The 22,975-nt window shown below is 42.1% G+C and overlaps 1 protein-coding gene across 9 annotated transcripts in view; it reads right to left on the reverse strand.

Annotated features, from left to right (window-relative positions):
- Positions 1-253: 253 nt before the first annotated feature.
- The window catches only part of MTA1 (metastasis associated 1), a 166,349-nt gene continuing 143,627 nt past the window's right edge, over positions 254-22,975 (reverse strand). For 5 of the 9 annotated variants that reach the window (XM_073566770.1, XM_073566769.1, XM_073566771.1 and 2 more), the window contains exons 18-20: positions 16,227-16,258; positions 6,765-6,916; positions 254-961 (exon numbers count right to left, since the gene is read on the reverse strand). In XM_073566770.1, the coding sequence (XP_073422871.1) occupies positions 820-961; positions 6,765-6,916; positions 16,227-16,258 (326 nt within the window). In that variant the 3' untranslated portion in view covers positions 254-819. Of the gene's footprint in view, positions 962-6,764; positions 6,917-16,226; positions 16,259-22,975 lie in introns of those variants that run through there. The other 4 variants (XM_073566781.1, XM_073566775.1, XM_073566777.1 and 1 more) reach the window with 1 other exon arrangement.

Raw genomic sequence — 22,975 nt, forward strand, 5'->3', positions numbered from 1 at the left:
GTGGGGACATCATACTATGTGGAGGCTGTGTGGGGAGATCAAACTTCATGTGAGAGCTGTGTGGGGACAATCTACTGTGTGGTGGGCTGTGAAAGCACATAATACTGTCATCAATACTGGCAGGTAAGATGAAGTGGACTCTAGTAGCCTGTACAAAAATGATCACAGATTTATTTAAAACTAAAATATTAATAAGCAGTGTAAAAAATCTTAGCATGACGGATCACTGGAAAATAATTGGATAACGTACGAAAACATTTTAATTTTTTTTACTTTAAACTCATGTCACAAGAAGCACATTTATGTCTCGTCAGACCTTAAAAATTAAATTTCATAAGTTACAGATTTGTCATTCAGTCTATAACTGCAATAAGAAAAAACAAAACAAATGGCACTTTTCATAAAGTAAATTGACACATTTTGTAAAAAGAAAGGCATCAGCAATGATACATTATTTCAAGTGTACAAAGTTTTTCAATGAAATAAACACTAAACAAGTTCTGTCCAAATGTCCCTTTTAACGACTTACGTTCCCATTTCAGTCGGCAAGACCAGTCACATAGATCCTGAATAATAATAATAATCATAATAATAAAACAAGGAGAAAAAAAAAAAGAAAAATTCAAAATTGACACGTTTAAAGGGAATTCAGGGAATGACTGGTTAACAAAAATTGACCAAAGGGGGTAGCAAGTCTTTATATTTAAATGCTTGTATGAAGCATGGAATCCTTTAAAAGATGCAAAGAGTTGCAAAAATCTTCATTTCCACATACTGCAAAAGTCAAGTATTATTTTGTCAAGAAACTTCTGGTAGCGATTAGTCCTCAATAACAATTGGTTCATCGTTGACGGGGTGTCGAATTGGAAGTCCCGCTTGAGATTGACAGATGACTATGTGTCTGTAAGGCCGTCTGGCAGCTCGCTTGGTTTCGGAGGATGAGAGCAGTTTGCGGGCTTTTCTAAAATATAAATGAATGACATCTTATCAGCAATTTCTGTATTTAAAAAAAAAAAAAAAAAAAACTGAAAAAAAACTATGGTTACATGTCCAACATCAAAATAGTTATTTTCCAGGCACTTTCACTTTCCAGCACACCAACTTAACCAGCACAGACCACTCCGCCTCAGAAGTGAGAACAGCGTGTGATTGGTTGCTTCACACTCTTCTATTTACCTTACCACCGCAGCCAATCACAGACCGCAGCGGTTCTATAAGTTCAGAATTGAGCAGACTGCACTGGAACTCTAGTGGAGTGTATGCATCCATTTATGTGCCTAAAAAATGCATTGTGGCGTCTGATAACCCCTTAAATCATTTTTGTCTATGTGGTCATTATCCAAATTTTCTTGGGATTATAAGATGATACCTGCCATGATAAAGTGGCATGTAAAAGTTTGGTAAAAGTTTGGGCACCCCTGGTCAAAATATCTGTTATTGTGAACAGTTAAGCAAGTTGAAGATGAAATGATTTCTAAAAGGCCTAAAGATAAAGACAACGCATTTCCTTTATATTTTAGGCAAAAAATGATAGATATATTTTATTTTTTTCTCATCTTTTACAGTTTAAAAATTACAAAAAGGAAAATGGACCGATGCAAAAGTCTGGAGGTTCCTGCATGCTTAGTACCTAGTAGCACCCACTTTTGAGAGTATCACAGCTTGTAAGCGCTTTTTGTAGCCAGACGAGAGTCTTTCAGTTCTTGTTTGAGGGATTTTCAACCATTCTTCTTTGGAGAATTCTTCCAGTTCTGTGAGGTTCCTGGGTCATCTTGCATGCACTGTTATTTTGAAGTCTAGCCATGATGTACAATAACAAATTATATTGTGGAACCGTGTTAGCCAGAAAAATCGATGTGAATACTTTTCTGCCCAATGATGACAAAAAGTATTCTCGGAGTGATATTATTTTCTGGTTAGCCAATAAAAGTATGTTTGTAAGCTTTCAGAGCACAGAGGCTTCTTCTTCAGACAGGATTACCATAATAAGAAGAAGGAGCCGCTGTGCTCTAAAAGCTTACAAACATATTTTCTGGAAAAAGAAAGAAGCTATATGCCATAAAAATGTAAAATGGCAAAATTTTATTGGAACAATATTAAAAAATTACATAAAAAACCATGTACAAAAAATGGAGACACAATACACAAGAAAACCACTCAGTCAAGGTAAGCAGGCTGATAAATATCAGGAAAGCCCATTGAAAAATGTTTAAATAATTTGTGGGAAAAACCTCACTTAAAATGTATATAATAGACTTACATTAATCATAAAAATTTAAGTGGTGGTAATGTAGGGAAAACTCCACAACTTAAGGTAATGTAGGGAAAACTCCTCTCCATAATTTATCTTGGTCACCTTGATCTATCATATATTTTTAGTCTGTCAGCTCTTTGGATTTCCCCTGTTTACTCTTGCTTATTTGAGCTATACTTTCTTGAGCCTGCATTATTATACACTTATACCTTGGGACCTATTTTGACACCATATCATATATGGGGGGATGTTTCTCTTATGTTTAGAAAACCCAATAGGACACTTTTTTTTGATTAATATAAGTCTATTATATACATTTTAAGTGAGTTTTTTTCCCACAAATTATTTAAACATTTTTCAATGGGCTTTCCTGATATTTATCGGCTTGCTTACCTTGACTGAGTGATTTTCTTGTGTATTGTGTCTCCATTTTTTGTACATGGTTTTTCATGTAATTTTTTAATTTTGTTCCAATAAAATTTTGCTATTTTACATTTTTATGGCATATAGCTTCTTTCCTTTTTTATTGATTCATGTTTGATTTTTGAAGCTGCCTCTAGGCTTTGGGTTTTTGGGATTATATTATTTTCTGGTTAACCAATAAAAGTATCACTCCGAGATCTAGCCACAGATTTTCAATGATGTTTAGATCGGGGACTGGGAGGGTCATTGTAAAACTTTCAGTTTGCCCCTTTAGAGGTCGTCTATTGTGGATTTTGATGTGTGTTTAGGATCATGTTCTTTTCCTGAAATTCTGTACCCTTTTTCCTACACACATACCTTTGATCATTGTGGCCAAAGAGTTTTATCCTAACCTCATTGGTCCACAGGACTTGTTTCCAAAATGCATCAGGCTTATTTAGATGTTCTTTTGCATACTTTTGAAGCTCAATTTTATGGTGAGGGCACAGGAGATGTTTTCTTCTGATGGCTTTTCCATGAAAGGTCTTTATCTGACTTGTCTCTCTAGCAAGCAGCTCTAGCTGAAATTTTGTTTGGTCTTCCAGACCTTATCTTGACCTCCACTGGGTGTTTCTACTAAATACTGAGCAAAGGGTCTGAATACTTATGAACATGTAATATTTCAGTTTTTCCTTTTCAATACATTTGAAAACATTTCTACATTTCTGTTTTTTTTCAGTCAAGATGGGGTGCAGAGTGTACATTAATGGAAAAAAAAAGAATTTTTTTGAATTTACCAAATGGGCGCAATGAAACAAAGAGTGAAAAATTTAAAGGGGTCTGAATACTTTCTGTACCCACTGTATTTAGTGACTAAGGACTGATGTATTGCAATGTTCAACCTCTGCTCCATTCATTGACTATGGGATTGCCGTAAATAGTTGAGCACTGTACTCTGCAACCCCACAGAAAATGAATGGAGTGGAGTCTTTATATAGCAGTGATGTACTGCATATATAGGCTGTATACATGGGCTCAGGAACAATGTACTTTATATATAGAATGAGGTGCATGTCCTGCAGATGGAGGCTGTATATATAAACCTATAGTGCCTGAAGAGTAATGTACTACAAATAAAGCCTGTATACAAGGGCTGTGGAGCGTGCAACGCAGATGGGGGCTGTATATAGGAACTGAGGAGTATGTACTGCAAATGGAGGTTGCATACAATAGCTGTGCAGCATATACTGCATATGGAGCCTGTATACAGGGGCTGAGGAGCATGAAATGCATATGAAGGCTGAGTATAGAGGCTTAGGAGCATGTACTGCATATAGAGGTTGTATACAGGGGCTGAGGAGCATGTACTGCATATGAGGGTTGTATATAAGAGCTGAGGAGTATGTACTGCATATGAAGGTTGTATATAAGAGCTGAGGAGTATGCATGTACTGCATATGGAGGCTGTATACTGGGACCGAGGAGCATGTACTGTATATGGAGGCTGTAAATAGGAGCTGAGGAGCATGTACTGCATATGGACGCTGTATAAAAGTGCTGAGGAGCATGTACTGTATATGGAGGCTGTGTATAGAGGGCCTAATGAGCAATGCACTGGTTATGTATTTAATGCAGTAAAGTGGCACAGCGGTGCTCTGGATCTGTTGGGATAAAGAATATGGCAATTGATTTTGGTAAGATATGTGTGCGTATATACAGTTGTGCCAAAAGTTTACATACCCCAGCAGAATTTTTGCTTTCTTTGCCTTTTTTAAGAGAATATGAATGATAAACTTTTTCTCCACTCATGGTTAGTGGTTGGGTGAAGCCATTTATTGTCAAACTATTGTGTCTTCTTTTTAAATCATAATGACAACCCAAAACATCCAAATGACCTTGATCAAAAGTTTACATACTCCATTTCTTAATATTGTGTATTGCTCCCTCTAACATCAATGACAGCTTGAAATCTTTTGTGGTAGTTGTGGATGATGTTCTTTGTTTTCTCAGATGGTAAAGCTGCCCACTCTTCTTGGCAAAAAGCCACCAGCTCCTGTAAATTCCTGGGCTGTCTAGCATGAACTGCGCGCGCTTGAGATTTCCCCAGAGTGGCTCAATGATATTGAGGTCAGGAGACTGGGATGGCCACTCCAGAACTTTCACTTTGTTCTGCTGTAGCCAATGACAGGTCGACTTGGCCTTGTGTTTTGGTTCGTTGTCATGTTGGAACGTCCAAATACTTCTCATGCACAGCTTCCCGGCTGATGATTGCAAATTTGCCACCAGTATTTGCTGATAATGTACTACATTCATGTTTCCTTCAACTTTGACCAAGTTTCCTGTGCCTTTGTAGCTCACATATCCCAAAACATCAGCGATCCACATCTGTGCTTTACAGTAGGAATGGTTTTCCTGTCATCATAGGCCTTGTTGACCTCTCTCCAAATGTAACATTTATGGTTGTGGTCAAAGAGTTCAATTTTGGTCTCATCACTCCAAATTACCTTGTTCCAGAAGTAATTTGCAGAGTAATAGCTTTCTTCTGGCGACTCGACCATGCAGCACATTTTTCTTCAAGTGCCTCCTTATTGTGCATCTTGAAACAGTTTTTAGAGAGTAAAGTACTTCAGCTGATGTTATTTGTGGGTTTTTCTTTGCATCCCGAACAATTTTCCAGGCAGTTGTGGATGACATTTTTGTTAGTCTACCTGACCATGGTTTTGCTTTTACAGTCCCTGATTTTCCATTTCCTAATTAGTGTTTGAACGCTGCTGACTGGCATTTATCAATTCCTTGGGTATCTTTTTGTACCCCTTTCCTGTTTTATACAGTTCAGCTACTGTACCTTTTCCCGTAGACCGTTGACAATTCTTTTGCTTTCCCTGTGACTCACAATCCAGAAACGTCAGTGGCTGGATGAAAGATGCAAGAGTCTGTCTGGATCCCAGAAACTCACTCAGCTTTTAAGCACACACTGATTACAAGCAAACAGGTCACAGGTGAGGATGTTACCTTTAGTAGCCATTCAAACCCATTTATGTCAACGTCTGTGCATGTTATCAGGCCAAAATCACCAGGGTATGTGAACTTTTGATCAGGGTCATTCGGATGTTTTGGTTTGTCATTATGATTTAAAAAAAGAGAAAACACAGTAGTTTGACAATAAGTAGCTTCACCCAACTGCTAACCATGAGTGGAGAAAAATATTTGATGTAATCATTTATATTCACTGAAAAAAGGCCAAGAAAGCAAAAATTATGCCGGGGTATGTAAACTTTTGAGCACAAGTGTGTGTGTGTGTGTATATATATACATACACACACACTGTATATATTTCTCCTGCTGTTGTGCCAATGGAATAAACAACAGGTAAAAATGATAGGAAGGTCACTAACATCCAAGTGTCTGCTCAGTAAGAGCGTCTAGTGTTCCCTTTATTTTTTTTGAGCAGTGCATATTTCAATCTGTGGTGGTGGGGGGGTAATTAAAGAGTTATTCCCCAAACAATTAAGCTATGCACCATTCACATTCATAGAAAAGGATTACTGACTACTGGGGGTCTGCCCTTTGAAGCCCCGGTGATTCATTCATTGACTATGGAAATAGTCTAGCACTGTACTCAGAACCCTCCCGGGGTTGGACCCCCAGCAATCAGCATATTATTTGTCCTATAGTTAGGGGATAACTTAATTTTCTGGGAATAACCCTTTAACTAACATACAGAAGGAGGTGTGTCATTACAAACGCAGAGGGAGATGAATGAATATTGCATAGGGGATGTGTTACAGTTATGGGGGGTTGATTAATTATAATGTAACGGACCGAGTGATTATAAACTGAGGGAAGTGGTAGCGGATTACTGCAGTGTGGGGGCATGTTATAACCTGGGTGGAGGGATTATTATACTATGAGTACTCATTGCAAAAGGGTATGACCTTAGATTCGGGGCGCGGGGAATGATTTATTATACAAAAAGTAGATAAAGCAAAATTTCTACAATGATAGATTCCAAAATCTAAACAATTGGCGGTGTAGCCGGCTCGCTAATTTTGGCTCAGAGTCTTAGGACATCATGAGGTCTGTCGTTAGCTATGGTAACGGCACATACCTTGTTTCTTCTGTCGCCATATAAAAAACATCATCCGGTGCATCAATCCAGTTCATCTGCCTCCTCTTGACTGGAGGCAGACAGCCACCTCGGATTAATCTGACCTTTGCTGGGTAGGATTTCCCATTGAGCAGTAAGTTTCGGTTTGGTCCCTTGTGAAAAAGAAGAAACACAATTCTAAAAACCTAATGCCTTTTCCTGGGAGCAATAGGAGGTGTGCATTTTATTCAATTATTAAGAGAGGAACTGTCACTTGCTGAAAATAAAAACTAAGTTAAATGCGCCTAATTTTGGTATCATTATCCATTTGTGTTGTGCTGCTCCAATACAGAGATATTTGCAATTGTTTCTACTGGAGTGCAGCATGTGACATCTCTGCTTGCAGACCAACTCTGAATTTCTTCAAAGTCTTCTCTGCATTAGAGTGCTTTTACTTCTTCCTCCCAGATGCTGCCACAAGTGATGAGAATGTGCTCAGATATGGTGCTATCAAAGCATGCTCATGTGCTAACAGAGTGTCTTCAGCATTCTTGAATAATATTGTTCGAGTCTCCGTGCCTGCATGTCTCGCGGCTGTTCGATTACCTCAACGCATGCTGGGATTGCCTAACCCAGGGTTCCCCAACTCCAGTCCTCAAGGCCCACCAACAGATCAGATCACGTTTTCAGGATTTCCTTTGTATTGCACAGGTGATGCAACTATCACCTGAGCAATACTAAGGAAATCCTGAAAACATGATCTGTCGGTGGGCCTTGAGGACTGGAGTTGGGGAACCCTGCCCTAACAAACAAGTAATCCCTGCATGCGTTGCGGCTATTGAACAGCCAAGGGGACTCGAACATATTCTTCGAGCACGTCAAAGACACTCTGATAGCACCCAAGCATGCTCAGATAACACCTTATCTGAGCACGTTCGCTCATCACTAGTGGTCATTCACAGATGGGCACCTGATGAGTCTATCAGTATCAGACGCTGCTAAGCTGCGATTGGCAGTGTGGGGGAAGGAATGGTGAAAACGCACAGCCCCGGAGGAGACTCTGAAGAAACGCACAGTTGTCTGCAAGCAGAGATTTCACATACTTCACTCCAGAAGAAAAATGTGAATATCTCCTTAATGGAGCAACGCAGCATAAAACAGAGAAGACCAGAAGAATCAGGGGAGCTCAGCGATTTAACTTAAATTTTTGGAGCAAGAGACAGGTCCTGTTTAAATCATTGCATTGTATTATGTACTTAATTTTTTTTTGTATAAAAATCTATCCAAGGTATAACCAAGTGTAATCTGTTACCAGATTGATACCTGGCACAACGATTTAGTGACAATACGACAGTCTCAGGGCACAATAGTGCTTAAAGCTGCATCCATCAGGGAAGACAAAAACCAGGCTGCCACAAGTGATGCCGAGGCACTGGATGGGAAACACTGTGCTTTACAATACACTGCTCCTCAAGGTTGTAGAGACCTGTTTGTATATGCTATAACCAGTGAACATTCTTTTCTAGTACATGCCAATTTAACAGATTTTTTTGTTTAGTTATTTTTTAAGGGGGGATGGGGGGGTACCAATTGCTTGTTTCACTAGAGCAGAAAAGTTGCTTGTACCAAGCACTGATAGATCAGCACTTGTTGGCTTGCACGTATAAGTTTCAGTTATAGTGAGGCTTTTGCGAACGCTTACTCAGTAGATTATTGCCCCGTGAAAAAGGCCCTTAAGGAGTAATGGAGACTCACAACCGGGGTCTACAGGGAAATACACATTGCAAATAAGCACAGCGCTTCACAAATAGGCAAAAATAAGTGACCTATGTGACCTATTTGGCCACATTTGAAAACAAATATGAAGCTATATATTTGCCAAATAGTTTAACCTTAGTTACACTAAATAGTTTTCTTCAAAATGTATCTTTTTATTAATTTTTCCATTTTGCAAAATTTAAAAATAAATTCTACATCACATGCTGTAATGTAAGCGCTACAGAGCAATTTCAGCTATGTAATTTCACTTAAGGCGCAATTCATTAGAGTCAAAGTTCTCATTTATCCACATAACAGGTAACTTGCTAATGATGAGGGTCTGACTGCTGGGATGCCACTGACCCCAAGAAAGGGGCTCAGAAATGCTCCACTCATTGTCTATGTGACTGATTGAGAAAGCAGGGCACACTGAGCTATCTCTGATAGTCTGTTGGGACGGTTCAAATCTCCGGTCTCAGAATCAATGAGCATCGTGGCAGCCAGGCACTCATTTTTTAGCAAGTTTCAATTATCATTCGGATAAGTGATAACTTTCAATTTTTGGAACAACTTTTATTCAAATACATATAAACTGAGATGTATGGTAGGTCCAGGCAGAACTTTGAGTTGCATAACCTATACTACTAATCAGTTCATAGCCACCAACTAGTCTTGGTTAAGAGGTCACACTGTTATCAAAATGATTTGCCAGATAAGTATTAAATTGCACACAGGACTGAACATTGTTAATCAAGCCAGACCATGCTCTGCCTTTTTCTCCCGCCTCTCTGGAGTAAACGGCTATGGGTCCTACACCTACAATCAGTATATCACCTGACATTATAAGTGTGATTGTGTGTGGGGTATCATTCTATGTTCATATTTTTACTGATTGTAGGAGTGTTGTCTTTCTACTCTAATGTGAGGACACAGCATTTTATCTTAATTATCAAGACGTCTATATTGACTTTTCAATTTATGTATTTTTAATTTATGTTGGTCAATAAACACATAATGCTGTTTGTATGATAATGGAGTAGGACCCTGTGACAACTGTCCCAAAGATATGCTATTTTTAATATGCTGCTAATTTTTATGGTCTTTACAAAGGGGTGTGGCTCACAGATTAATTATGCAAAGTCCAAAAGACACTCCCCCGAGGATCAATACCGTCCGGTTTCTGTGTTCACTCTGCGGGTGATTCTCCATTGGTTTGCGCTCTACACAGAACGATACAGAGAAAGAAGACAACACTCCTACAATCAGTAAAAATATGAACATAGACGGAATGATACCCCACACATCATATCACACCATCACAACCAGGGTGTTCTTAAGATTGCCAGAGAACATCAGCAGGAGAACTCAAACTCAACTGGAAAACAAACACTATCCACAAGTTCATCCAAGAACAGGACTTAAAGTTAATCCCAGCACACAGCCAACCACAGCTGGAACTATTTGTGTCCACTAGTTATTTTGCTAGAAGCTATACTTCTCCAAAGACATGCCCCTGAATACCAGATAGTGTCCCAAGGGCCTATTCGCTGAAACACCCTTGTACCTCCTCTAGCAATGCCATTTTCACAAGCACTGTTGGATGTCTTGGAAAATGAATGCAAGACTGGGGACAAACCCAGTAGCAGCCTCTGTGTTTCATGGTCGCTTTCCTGAGGATCATACCATTAAAGATTTAAGAGCAGTTCTAAGGGTACGGTTACACCTAGCGATGCACCAGCGATCCCGACTAGTGATATGACGCGGTCAGGATCGCTGGTGCATCGCTAGGTGGTCGCTAGTGAGCTGCCACACAGGCAGATCTCACCAGCGACATAGCAGCGGTCGGAGGTCGCTACTTACCTGTCAGACGCGGCGATCCTGCGTCCTCCCGCCCGGCTCCACGCGTCGCTCGTCGGCGCCACAGGAAGCGCCGCAGGAAGTGGCCGACGAGGAATGGTCCAGGAGCTTCTCGCGCGATCAGCAATAACCAGCGGGGGAGCCAGTCGGAGGTAAGTATCACATGTAGCGATATCGCTAGCAATATCGCTGCAACGTCACAAAATCGGTGACTTTACAGCAATATTGCTAGCGATATCGCAGTGGGTAACGGGGGCTTAACTCCAACTTAAAACTTTATGGGATTCAGTTGACGAGAACAGAGAAATACACCGGCTACCAATTTTCAACATTCTTCAAAAGGTTTTGGAGCTCTCGTTTATTCATAGCCTTCGTGAAAATAGGTGTACTGTGCACAAGTTTAGATGTTTCTGACATAATAGCAAATAGGAGAATACATAGCTGCATAATAAGACACTCCCTGTGTCCACCCAGCTTAGTCATACCCCTCATTGTCTTTGCTCTGAACAGCTCCCACGAGAACTACACCACCCTATGAGATTTGGCCGCCTTGAAGACATCATTACTCTAAGAAAGGGGTTGTCTGGTGCCATTTCACTTCCACATCGGAGGGTGAGCTGCCCTGCCGATGACATCACATCTGCAGGAATGAGTGCTCAGTTGGCAGGTATCGTGCATGAGCTGATGACATCTGCAGATACCTTCTGGGACATGTGCATGATCGGCAGGTATTGAGCATTCTCCAACCGTTGTTGCATCTGCATAAACCAGCAGAAAAGTGTGCATGAATAGGACAAGTGCACAACATTAGCCAATCGGGTATACACATCCGTGCAACTGCAATGTCATCAACAGTGAGCAGCCAGAACAAACCCTTTAAGGCTGTCCAGGATACATTTTGCTGCATTTAGAGTGCTTTGTGGCTGGCCAAGAAATGTCCGTCCACAGCTTACCAACATGGACAATCTGGACATTGATGAAGAGGATTAACATCCTTTTCCTTCAACCCCTTTGTCTTGGATTGTCAAAATGTTGGACCTGCAATTCCCCCTTCTCCCCATCCCCTACTAATTGTTTGGAAGCACAGAAGATGGCAGCTGGTAAGTATTTTACTACTGGCAGAAAACTTGTATTAGTGATACAACTCAAACAGTGAAATAAATAACAACCGCCTAAGTGGTGCTTTAGCATGGGAATCTGTGGGAATAGTCACAATGGGCTAAAATATAACTAACGTTAAAAGTATACAGGAGTCATTCTAAAAAAATCAATATACCCCCTTATCCTCCCCTTAGAGGGAGTAAAAAAAAAAATTACTTTAAAACATTTTTAGAAATATTAAAAAGTTCCTAATCCAAAAAGAAAGGAAATAATACAAAGCATGTTTAGTGTCTGATACTCTGATCTATACAAATCTAAAATTATAAAGCCACGAGACATTCGAAAAACAAAATCCACACAGAGAATTGTCATGTGTGCCCTACCCACGGAAACTTTTTCAATTTTATTTATTTGCCTGCTACTGTATTCCGCTGCAGATTTTACGTTTACAAATCCATACAGAAAATCTTCAAATAGCCCTTTAAGGTCGCCTCTTTAAATGTTGAAGTTACTAAAACTCCCTTATTTGAGCAGTATGTCTGCCAATCACCTGATAATCTGTTTTAGCACAATGATGGATTACTTGCCGGCCACATGCACCTGCCATATCGCAGCTAAAAAATGCAACAGACTCAAACCGCTGCAGCCTTTTCATGGCTTCTTAATCAATTACTTAATTTTGCAGAGAAAGAAGCAGTTTCACTTTAAAGGCGGTTTTCCTTTTTCCTGTTTTGGAAAAACCCTTTCCCCGGCTGCGGTTTGAGTTTCCACTGCTGCTCCTGATAACAGCTATTGTCTGCAACACTGATTTTTTTTATTTTGTGTTAAATGCGCTGCAGCCAATCAGTGAGCTCAGCTAGTGACTGTAGTGACGATAACAGCCATCGGGAGCAGCAGCAGAGACTCAGCGCTGACCTGGGGAGGGCGAGTATAGAGGGGTTTTTGCATGAAAAAAGATACTTATATAAAACAATCAATCGGAGCATGAAGAGCTAAAGTGTGTTTTTTTTTACTACCTAATGACACAGAAAAGCAAAAAATGACTTCCACTTGTCGATGTCGACCTAGATGATTATGTCACAATAAGGCACCAATATGCTGCAGCTGCCAGAGGTAGAAGTATCATACAGGTGAAATTCAAACGCCTGATTGTTTCGTTCTCTAGCTAGATAGGCCGATGCCAGAAGTGGAAGAATTGTTCAGTTTAATACAAATGCCGGAGCCTTTCGGTCTCTAGGTAGATAGGCCACTGCCAGAAGTAGTAGTATCGGACAGGTGAAATTCTACGCCCGATCCTTTCGGTCTCTAGTAGGCCGCTACCAGAAGTAGTAGTATCAGACAGGTGAAATTCTACGCCCGATCCTTTCGGTCTCTAGCTACATAGGCTGCTGCCAGACTAAGTAGTATCGGACAGGTGAAATTCAAGCGCCTGATCCTTTCGGTCTCTAGCTAGATAGGCCGATGCCAGAAGTGGAAGTATTGTGCAGTTTAATTCAAATGCCCGATCCTTTTGTAGGGTCAGGCTGAGTGAGGTGATTAGGTGGTGCTGATCCAACAGGACTGGGGGGTGACCCACTTCGTGGCGCCGGCAGACATGAGACTGACACAAGGGTTTTGTCCAACAGTTCAGATTTTATTGGCCGCTTTTCGGACGACCACCATACTTCATCACAGGATTTGTCCACAATTTACTTTTTACACAGACCCGGGTACCTTCTCTTCCTTATATTACCGTTCATGGCGTCCTCTATGGCTCTTCTCACCTGCGGCTGCCCTAAGCACTTCCACCACAGCGTTTCACCCTTTAGAGTACGCCGTCCACCCGATACTCACAGTCTGTCTCTGTCCGCAGCCACTGTCCTTTTGGGTCACCCCCCGTGACCGTCTCCACGGTCAGTAACTCTCTGTAGGCCTTTTTCGTCTTTCTCCCAACAGCAGATCCTCCTCTCTAGTGAGCTCCCTTGGCTGACTGTAACTTCCAGAACCTTCCCTGACCTCATACTCCCAGTTGCTCCGCCCACTATCACCTGACAGTAACCCTTAAACAATGGCAGTGAACTTTACCCATGGCAGTTACATAACCACTCTCTCCTACGCTCCCCACTGCCCTCTAATGGTCAAACGGCCACATGTCGCCCCTGGCTCTATATCTCAGCCTACATTGCTCCTCTGCCTCTCTCCTTAGGCAGATCCGTCCGTCAGGCCAACCTCCCCACACTTTCGGTCTCTAGCTAGATAGGCCGCTGCCAGAAGAAGTTGTATCGGACAGGTGAAATTCTACGCCTGATCCTTTCGGTCTCTAGCTAGATAGGCCGATGCCAGAAGTGGAAGTATTGTGCAGTTTAATTCAAATGCCCGATCCTTTTGTAGGGTCAGGCTGAGTGAGGTGATTAGGTGGTGCTGATCCAACAGGACTGGGGGGTGACCCACTTCGTGGCGCCGGCAGACATGAGACTGACACAAGGGTTTTGTCCAACAGTTCAGATTTTATTGGCCGCTTTTCGGACGACCACCATACTTCATCACAGGATTTGTCCACAATTTACTTTTTACACAGACCCGGGTACCTTCTCTTCCTTATATTACCGTTCATGGCGTCCTCTATGGCTCTTCTCACCTGCGGCTGCCCTAAGCACTTCCACCACAGCGTTTCACCCTTTAGAGTACGCCGTCCACCCGATACTCACAGTCTGTCTCTGTCCGCAGCCACTGTCCTTTTGGGTCACCCCCCGTGACCGTCTCCACGGTCAGTAACTCTCTGTAGGCCTTTTTCGTCTTTCTCCCAACAGCAGATCCTCCTCTCTAGTGAGCTCCCTTGGCTGACTGTAACTTCCAGAACCTTCCCTGACCTCATACTCCCAGTTGCTCCGCCCACTATCACCTGACAGTAACCCTTAAACAATGGCAGTGAACTTTACCCATGGCAGTTACATAACCACTCTCTCCTACGCTCCCCACTGCCCTCTAATGGTCAAACGGCCACATGTCGCCCCTGGCTCTATATCTCAGCCTACATTGCTCCTCTGCCTCTCTCCTTAGGCAGATCCGTCCGTCAGGCCAACCTCCCCACACTTTCGGTCTCTAGCTAGATAGGCCGCTGCCAGAAGAAGTTGTATCGGACAGGTGAAATTCTACGCCTGATCCTTTCGGTCTCTAGCTAGATAGGCCGATGCCAGAAGTGGAAGTATTGTGCAGTTTAATTCAAATGCCCGATCCTTTTGTAGGGTCAGGCTGAGTGAGGTGATTAGGTGGTGCTGATCCAACAGGACTGGGGGGTGACCCACTTCGTGGCGCCGGCAGACATGAGACTGACACAAGGGTTTTGTCCAACAGTTCAGATTTTATTGGCCGCTTTTCGGACGACCACCATACTTCATCACAGGATTTGTCCACAATTTACTTTTTACACAGACCCGGGTACCTTCTCTTCCTTATATTACCGTTCATGGCGTCCTCTATGGCTCTTCTCACCTGCGGCTGCCCTAAGCACTTCCACCACAGCGTTTCACCCTTTAGAGTACGCCGTCCACCCGATACTCACAGTCTGTCTCTGTCCGCAGCCACTGTCCTTTTGGGTCACCCCCCGTGACCGTCTCCACGGTCAGTAACTCTCTGTAGGCCTTTTTCGTCTTTCTCCCAACAGCAGATCCTCCTCTCTAGTGAGCTCCCTTGGCTGACTGTAACTTCCAGAACCTTCCCTGACCTCATACTCCCAGTTGCTCCGCCCACTATCACCTGACAGTAACCCTTAAACAATGGCAGTGAACTTTACCCATGGCAGTTACATAACCACTCTCTCCTACGCTCCCCACTGCCCTCTAATGGTCAAACGGCCACATGTCGCCCCTGGCTCTATATCTCAGCCTACATTGCTCCTCTGCCTCTCTCCTTAGGCAGATCCGTCCGTCAGGCCAACCTCCCCACACTTTCGGTCTCTAGCTAGATAGGCCGCTGCCAGAAGAAGTTGTATCGGACAGGTGAAATTCTACGCCTGATCCTTTCGGTCTCTAGCTAGATAGGCCGCTGCCAGAAGTGGATGTATTGTCCAGTTTAATACAAAAGCACAATCCTTTAGTTATCTGGCTAGATAGGCCATTGCCAGAAGACCTGTCGAACAGGTGAAATTCAAACGCCCGATCCTTTTATTTTATAGCTAGATAGGCGGAGACCGGAAGTACAAGTATAGGGAAATTTACATTCACATACCAGATTATTTTGCTCTGCTCGTAGATAGGCCACTGCCAGAAGCATCTGGCAGTGGCTTCCTCTGTTCTGGAGATTACATAATTACTCGTTCCAGAGTCTGGTTACTAGCTATCAGTTGCTAGAAAACTTCTTTGCTTGGACAACTTCTATAACTTGTATGGACAGTTTAAGATGGTGACAGTATGGAGGCAGGTAACAGATGTTACTTTTGTACCCCTAGGCTAAATCTTCCCAGCAGTACCTAGCATTAGAGAAAGACACATCCTGCCGCATCACACACAAACAAGACTTTGTGGTAAACATAAGCTACTTGTAGTGTTTGAAACATAAAATGTAAACATCTATGTGATGATGTAAAGAAAAAAATACTAAAAAAAACAAAACAAAACTGTATTCTACATCAAAATTTAACATCTGGAATCTTTAATTAAACTCTCCATTGGTTAATAATAAAAATGTCAGAAACAGAACAAAAAATGTGCTGAATTTCAGGTGCACAGAACCACTTCAAGCTAATTGCATTGGAAGTTTTGGTTTCTCTTTAAATGAACATTATCTTACCATTTGTCTGGTTTGTCCATGGTTAGGAATACCTAACAAACATGAAAAAAATAGATTTGGTAAGACATTGTTTCTGAGTAGATTCTGCAAATTTCACAAACATTTCAAACACTGTTAAAAAAAAAAAAAATATATATATATATATATATAACACAACATATACTGCACCGTGTAGAGATCGTACATAATACACCAGTTAGTAATTAATCCTACAACTTTCACTACCCAAACAGCAAGCAAGTTGTGCCTACGTCCAGTATAACTAAATACAATACTCATAAGGAGTTTTCCAAATGTCCTACATTAGAAACATCGTACAGATGCCTGGTCACACAACTAGAAATAAGTAATGCATTTCTGTCTCAGGTTGGGATTTGTCTGTGAAGGAATTTATGAAAAAATTATGGGTCAACATAAATCTAGAGCTTGGGTTGGTAGGATATCAACTTGTATAGATGATTATACAGTTATTACCATTACATGGAATTAAATATGCCATTTTTTGTCTGAGGCTACATTTGATCGTGCAGAATTAAAAGCTTGTCATCACTGCCACAATCTCCATACTTTACTTATGCAAAATATCTGGCATACACTCCCCCTTCCCCAGCACAATGTGTGTCCTAACTAGAGTTGAGTGAATCTGTTCGGTTCCCCGTTTATTTGCCAAGCTATAGCGCTTGCCGAATAAGATACAGCGGGAACCCGGCTTCCTGGATCGTGCCGGTTGATCAGCTGATCGCCGCCGCAGCTGCATATGTCACCGTTGTGTCACACTCACAACAAACAGGCTCTCCATGCATGTGCTGTGACACAGCTATGACATGCAAATATGGCGGCGATTGGCTGTTCAGCTGGCGCGATCCAGGAAGCCAGGTTCCCGCTGTAGCTTATTTGGCAAGCACTATATCTTGCCGAAAAACCAACATAGCCAACCTTGGTTTTGTATAGTCATTTCACCCAACCAGCTGACGATTATTCATTATGGTAGAAATAAGCTTTTTTTCAGTTTTAACCTAATGTGTATGGGATCCCTAAGAACATACATAACATATAGAGAAACTATAAAAAAAAATCTATTTTTAAATGCAAAGAATTTCCAGAAAACATAACAAAAAAAACTAAATAACAAACATCTGAGAAAAAAAATATAATGTAGGGAGAAATTGTCACTTGCTTAAAAAATTGAGTTAACGACCTTGTGAAAATCCCTGATGTCACCGGATTCTGTCGCTCTTTTCTGTTTGGTGCTACAACCCTCTATTGTAAAGATATTCACATGTATTGCTTTTGAAGCACATTATGTTACATTTCCACATGCAGCCCAACTAGATTTTTAAGTGGCTTTGGTGACCCCCATTTATTAATTATAGGGCTTTTAATGTCTTTTGTGCCTACCTGCATATGAGAAAAATTGCGCTAGCACGGATATAAGCTCCCAGGGTGTTAAAGTGCCTGGAGCCAGACCTGAGTAGCTTGGGAGTAAATGGATACAGATATATTTAAAGAAAAGACAGCAAGAAGAACGTTCCGATAATGTGAAAGCAAAGATGACAACAGATTGTAAAAAAAAAAATAAATAATGTTGAAAAGGCTGAAATTCCCCCACATGGAGGTCTGGTCTGTATTCAAGTAGATGGCTGTTCATGGAAGCAAAATGGTGGCTTACTAGACAATAGTTGAAGCTGAACAGTGGAGGAATGTAGCTCAGGAAGTAATTAGTGAGGGTTGTAAGGAGACCATGATAGGAAATAAAAAGTGTTGCATGAATATTTTGACAATGGACTAGATGGACTTAATAGGATAGAATCAGGAGTACCTACTCCCTATAACAGACCAGGAGAGTGGAACGTATAGTATGTAGAGTACAGAATGAGAGATTGTTGTTTAAATTGTGAAGCACAAAGATCTAAGCCCAATTGCTCCTATAATGCCCGTTGTAACAAGAACTCATATGGTAGCTGGAGAAGACAATTCTCCACTTCCACATTTATTGACAAGGAGTAGGGTGAGGGTTGAAAGTAAAACAGAAGGAGAGTGACAGAAGTCAACAGAGTTGACACTTGAATTGTTTGTGAATTATTGAATGACTGCTGTTTACCTATTATATCAGCTCCTATAATTTATTGTGCTGCTATCTTTAGAGGACAGGGGATGCAGAGTAATTGAACAATCAATGTTTGCTTATATGTTGATTACCCATTGTATAAGTACATGTAGCTTGTTAATCTGCAAAACAGTGAAGGATAAACTATGCAGATTGATAAATAATTAACAATCATACAATGAGAGTTAACCTCATTCCACCTCCCCGTGACCTGTGGCTGATGGTCTGGAGGATAGCTGTGGGTATAAAACGGGATCTCTAGCCTCCTGCAATGAGACTCTACAGAACAACAGCCAAGTCTCCATGCCTCAATCAATAGGAATATAGATTTGACATTCTACAGGATGCCATCTTAAGGGACCACAGCCCTTGCTGGAGAAATACAGATCTGCTGCATTGACCATCACTGATCTCCGTGGAGATGTTCTGAGAAGCCAGGTTGGGACAATCAGGTTACCTGGCAAGGTACGTCAATGGACTGTCAGCTTCCTACGCTTGTCTTTACCTCCTCCTTGTGGGTTTCCACCAAAATCAGTGGTGCCACTGGTGGGGGTAGTCTGCCCTGGAAGCCATGAAGTCACAGCTAATCCCAGCAAGCCAGCGGAAGGGTGAGACTCTGTGATTTGTACCATCTTGGGTATTTGCTGGGATATGTTATTGCCTGTTGGTGGTTCAGTAAAGTATTGCCACACTGTTTACGCTCACCTTGTGTTGTCTATATGCCCTTGGGAAAGGAGTGTAGAGGTTCAGTGGGATGAGCTCTGGTCCAAGTGGTCTTTCTTAAGACAGCCGCACCAGCAGATGAGAGCACCCACTGACTCTCGTGTCTCCACACCATCTTCTTATGCCAGAGCTATTTCTATGGTTCATGATTAAAATGGCCACAGAAATGGTTCTTGATAATAAAGTTGCATTTTACACAATATTTATGGTGTTCTCAATTAGGTACAAACATTTCAGTGTGCCCTTCTCATGCCCCAAATGTAGAACTCAAGTGATGCACAGTTCGAATCTAAAAATGCTCTGGTCACTGGATTAAAAAAGGGGGGAAAGATGTGGAAAGTGTTCTATTTATACATTCTCTTAACAGAAGAGGACATATAGACATAAATACACCTCATCATTGCATTGATCTGATGCAACAAAAAACAACATGGTTTAACCATGTCTCAGATGAATCCATTTTTAAAGCAGATTTTGATTTTTTTGTAGATGGATGTGGATACAAAGAAGCTGGTTGATTCTATATTGGATATGCTGTGGTTTCACAATATGAGGTAATAAAAGCCAAAACAGTGGCACAGGAGGCACTCAGTGAGGTGTGTAGAGAGGAAAAAGGTTAAGATCGCCAAATGTGTGTAGAGAGTAAATCTTTGTTAATGTTAAATGAGAAACTGATAAAAACAACAGAGAGTGTAAGGGCCCTGATGGAGGCTCTCCTGTTACCGAATAAGCTTGGCATAGAGAAGATAAACCTGATGCCGATGAAGCCAGAGAAAATGCTCGTGCAGATGCAGCCATCAAGGAAGCAGCGAATAGGCCTAGAGCCGAGAGTCTAGTACCAATGCCGACCATGACCTCCATGGCACCAGTCATTCCTGATCTTCTTAAATCCCATGAGAAGTAGAAGTGGGAGACGCATAGAGCCCAGCTTTTTTTGTGAAAAAGGGGCAGTAAGCTTCGTCTGCCACAAGCTCTCTACTCAATGATGGCCCAGTTAATCCATGGACTAACATATTTGTCAAAAACAGTTGCATGTGTGATTAGGTGGACAGGGTAGGGGTGACGTCAGGGTACAGTACCTAGGTGGCCAAATACACCCAAGGCTTGCATAACATATGTCAACACAACGAAGGAAAAATTGTAAAGACACCGCAGAAACACACACCTTGTCTGCTCTACCGTTTCAGAGATTGCAGATTAACAAATACCACAAGTAGGGGTATCGGAGTTTGTGCTTGTTTGTGTTGATCTCCTTTCAGGTTTACCTGTGACATATCGGGTGCAAAAAGCTATGGCTAAGGTTACTGTTCAAAAACTCATGAAGGAAGTGGTATGTAGATATGGGGACCCATTATCTACATACAAGAGAGGTCATGAGGGAGATTTTACAGTCTCTGGGATTTAGCAGGTTTTCCATGCTATTTACTATCCACAGAGTGGGAAGGTGGAAATGCTGAGAGGGATACTAAAAGTAAAACTCCAGAAAGAAAAAGGAGAAGACTGGCAAGCCATGGACTGAGCGCTTGCTTTTAGCTCTTAATAGGATGACACTCGGTAGAAAAATTAGTCTCTCCATGAGATACTTTTTTGGTTCAGCCCTTAGGCCGGTTTCACATTAGCGCATTTTCAGCGCACGCACGGCCGGGGGTAGCTCCGCCCCCGATCCGGCTCTCTGCCCGGCATGCCCGCCCCTTGCTTGTAGCGCCGCCTCCTAGCGGACAGCGGCGCCTGCGATCGGCGCACCCTATCTTTAGCATAGGGTGCGCCGATCGTGCGCAGGCCGTGCGCTAGTTGCGCTTTGACCTGCGCTGCGCACTTTTGACGGTGCGCCGTGCGCGCCAAAATCAAACTTTTCGGATTTTGGCACGCACGGCGCACCGTCAAAAGTGCGCAGCACAGGTCAAAGCGCAACTAGCGCACGGCCTGCGCACGATCTGAGCACCCTATGCTAAAGATAGGGTGCGCCGATCGCAGGCGCCGCTGTCCGCTAGTAGGCGGCGCTACAAGCAAGGGGCGGGCACGCCGGGCAGAGAGCCGGCTCGGGGGCGGAGCTACCCCCGGCCGTGCGCGCGCTGAAAATGCGCTAATGTGAAACCAGCCTTAAAACAGGGTTATACTATCCACAGTGACTTTTGATGCAGAATGAAAGTTTGACTAGCGATGTGCAAGTCTTGCATGATGGACTAAACAGTGTGACAAAAAGGTGTCATCTTCCATTCCAGACTCTGAATCAGTTTCAGGAGCACATGATCTCAAGCAGGGAAGACTGGGTGGTCCTGAAATGTCACGTGAGAGAGTATTGAGCCAAGATTTGATGCCATTCCAGGCTCTCCTAACCATCGCAAATTTTGGTGAAGCTTGAAGGAAAACCCACTTGGATTCAGCCACTGTAAAGAGTCACACCACCAGGTGAATGATGAATGAGCTTTTTGCCTGTTCTTATGGGTGTAGTGGTGTCAATAACAAGGCCATTCAATGAGGTTCTGAATGATAACTGGGATGACAAGTTCTTCAAACAACACCATTTGCTTTTAAAAGGATATGGACATGAGTACGTCATCTAGAGACTGGTGGATTCACACTCATAGTCCTGTGGGCTCAAATACTTAAAGGGTGTAAGCGGGTGTCTCTCAGGGATCATACATACATGTATTCAACTACTGTTATTGTTTGTTGGTACAAATAGCAATAAACATGCTATTCTATGTTATACCCAAGGTAATCAGATTCATGAGTTAGAGAAGTCTTGTCATAGAACCTCTGGTTGTATATTACGGATCCAGACAAGAAGAGATCCAGTGTTTGGACAATTATGGATTTTCAAGTAGGGAACGGAGGTAGGAAAGTCCCAAAGATGCGACTAACGCGCTCCTATGTAACTACTAAAATACTCATAATTGGTCTTCAAAGGATGGATCTATGTGAGAGAACATACCCATTTTGTGACTGTGGTATCTATCTTTTCTTGTAACCCCTGTGTAATGGGGATCAAGTAACACTGATGAGCGGGGAAGTTTAAAATTTCTATTCATGCACCTAACGTTTCAATTGGCTCATAGTTCAGAAGTAACTTTTCCTTTGTCAGTGACTCCATTTAAAGTGTCTAGATGTACTAATAAAGCGGAAGTCCTGAGTACATCATACAAGGCTGTACTGCATTGATTTCACTGAGCGCTCATCAAGCAAATATTATTAAAGAGATTGTCTGATCTAAAATGGAAAGACTGCAGTCATTCTATGTTACTGAAGAATTTTAAATCCCCCCAACTGAGACACAAGTCCCCCCCAAATGAAAAGACTGCAGTCATTCTATGTGACTGAAGAATTTTAAATCCCCCCAACTGAGACACAAGTCCCCCTCAAATGAAAAGACTGCAGTCATTCTATGTGACTGAAGAATTTTGAAATCCCCCAGAGCATACAATGTAAGCAGCAAGGATTTGCCGGATTTTGTGATGATGTTTGCAATATGCATACTCCCGGGCAAAAGCCGTCCAGTGGCATCCCTCCATACAAGTGTATTGAGCGCCCACTGGACTGCCACACCCCATCTCCATACACTTGTATGGAGAGAGGCCGCACCCTCTAGATGGCTTCTGCCTCACAGTATGCATACCGCACATATCACAGCCGTTCCCGGCTCAGAAACAGGCGAATCAGGGAGATTCAGAAGTCTTTTCATTTCAAACCAGAAAACCCTTTTTATTTGGAGTTCAAAAGGCATAGAAAGAGTATTCCGCTCAAACTTTTAGCAGCAATCACCTCAAAGTTGCAAATAAAATTTTCACAACATTAAAAGGAGAAATTATTATCCATTCCTTCCTGAAAAATGTCTTTCAGTTCATCAATATTTCTGGGATGCCTTGTACAAAAGCATGGTTAGGTTCAGGAGTTTTACTTGTCAGCTTTGGGTTAGTAT

The sequence above is a fragment of the Dendrobates tinctorius genome, unplaced genomic scaffold (assembly GCF_039654945.1).
Source record: "Dendrobates tinctorius isolate UK_male_01 unplaced genomic scaffold, ASM3965494v1 ptg000019l, whole genome shotgun sequence".
Taxonomy (NCBI): domain Eukaryota; kingdom Metazoa; phylum Chordata; class Amphibia; order Anura; family Dendrobatidae; genus Dendrobates; species Dendrobates tinctorius.